At 38.3% G+C, this 1,886-nt stretch overlaps 2 protein-coding genes across 2 annotated transcripts in view; one reads left to right on the top strand and one right to left on the bottom strand.

The window, feature by feature from the left end:
• Positions 1-1,005, bottom strand: part of LOC101855098 — a gene marked incomplete at both ends in the record, with an annotated part of 4,556 nt that extends 3,551 nt beyond the window's left edge. The window contains 1 exon segment of the mRNA XM_005097478.2: positions 831-1,005. Coding sequence (XP_005097535.1) covers positions 831-983 — 153 coding nt within the window.
• LOC101855336 (E3 ubiquitin-protein ligase NRDP1) overlaps positions 1-1,886 on the top strand; it is an 18,934-nt gene that overhangs the window by 1,943 nt on the left and 15,105 nt on the right. The gene's annotated exons all lie outside the window — the stretch shown is intronic.

The following is a 1,886-nucleotide window of genomic DNA, read 5'->3' as shown; positions in this document are numbered from 1 at the left end:
AGCCATAGCCATAGCCATAGCCATAGCCATAGCCAAAGCCATAGCCATAGCCATAGCCATATCAATAACGATAGCAATAGCAATAACAATAGCAATAGCAATAGCCATAGCCATAGCCATAGCCATAGCCATAGCCATAGCCATAGCCAAAGCCATAGCCAAAGCCAAAGCCATAGCCATAGCCATATTAATAACGATAGCGATAGCAATAACGATAGCAATAGCAATAGCCATAACCATAGCCATAGCCATAGCCATAGCCATAGCCATAGCCATAGCCATAGCCAAAGCCATAGCCAAAGCCAAAGCCATAGCCATAGCCATATTAATAACGATAGCGATAGCAATAACGATAGCAATAGCAATAGCCATAACCATAGCCATAGCCATAGCCATAGCCATAGCCATAGCCATAGCCATAGCCAAAGCCATAGCCATAGCCATAGCCATATCAATAACGATAGCAATAGCAATAACAATAGCAATAGCAATAGCCATAGCCATAGCCAAAGCCATAGCCAAAGCCATAGCCATAGCCATAGCCATATTAATAACGATAGCAATAGCAATAACAATAGCCATAGCCATAGCCATAGCCATAGCCATATCAATAACGATAGCAATAGCAATAACAATAACATTAACAATAATAATAGCAACAGCAATAACAATAACAATAGCAATAACAATAAAAATAATCATAAAAATAACAAAATTACAATCTACTTCACATACTGACGGATATAAGATTAAACGAATGCAGTTTCGTTTGTCTGTCTACTTTAATTAAAGTAACTCCAGGTGTCTCCGTGATTTCGTCATAATCTCACCTTGTTGGACTCGTCGCTTTCTATGCGTGAGTTGTAGGTTGGCTTCGTAAGGCGTGAAACGATGTCAACCAGTTCTTCTTGGGTGACTTTCCTGAAGCCGTAACCTTCGACCTTCGGCGGTGAAGGGGTCACTTTGTAGTAGTTCCCACTCATAGCTGAGTAGAAGTTTCTACATCTGAGAGATTGTAAATTAATAATGATAATTATTACTACTACTACTACTACTACTACTACTACTACTACTACTACTACTACTATTACTACTACTACTACTACTACTACTAATAATAATAGTAGTAGATTGCATTTATATAACGCTCTATCATGTTCTAGTATAAAATAAGCTCTATAGCTAGATGATGCTTTAACCCTTGATTTGTGCGGCGTGGTGCGCACACCAGGACATCAAAGTTTTTATAGGGAGCAAAAAATGAGGGCCACGACAGTGCCCCATCTATGCATTCAAGTCTATCATTTATTTTTTTTTTACTGAAAAATCCTGTTGGTTTTTTTTCTGTTTGGGGAGCGGTCTTCAAGTCTTTGAGTAAATTTCTAGAACGTTTTTCTCTTTAAATGATGGTGTTTTTAAGCCCCCATCAACACACTTTACATCAAAACTTCTTGAAACCTATGATACAATAAGTTGACTACCTATAGCCTACCAAAGTACCCGATTCCGAAGGAGTATTTGAGCTCAATAAAGCACATTTATGTGAGGGTCTTACAGAAGAAAAAAATGTTAATCAAAAGCAAAAATAATGTAAATTTTAAGTTTCCAAAGACACGCAAGCGGTGCAAATCACCAAACTTTGGAGTCACTTTTCTCGCCAATTTTACTTCTGACAATAGGAGACCCCTCCCTACTTCAGTAGAACAATACGTCGACTTCTGTTAGGACAAAGGAGTATTACTATTTTCCTTTCATCAAAAGCAAGGCAAAAGCATAGGCTTTCAGATTATACACAATACTTATAACTTTGCATGTCTAAAAATTTACGAGCGCCTGATTTCACATTGTTCTCATACCCACCCACCCCCTCTTCACACACACACACA

Source organism: Aplysia californica, unplaced genomic scaffold (genome assembly GCF_000002075.1).
Source record: "Aplysia californica isolate F4 #8 unplaced genomic scaffold, AplCal3.0 scaffold00155, whole genome shotgun sequence".
NCBI lineage: Eukaryota > Metazoa > Mollusca > Gastropoda > Aplysiida > Aplysiidae > Aplysia > Aplysia californica.
Note: the sequence above shows the minus strand (reverse complement) of the source record. Positions and strands in the feature narration are given on the sequence as shown.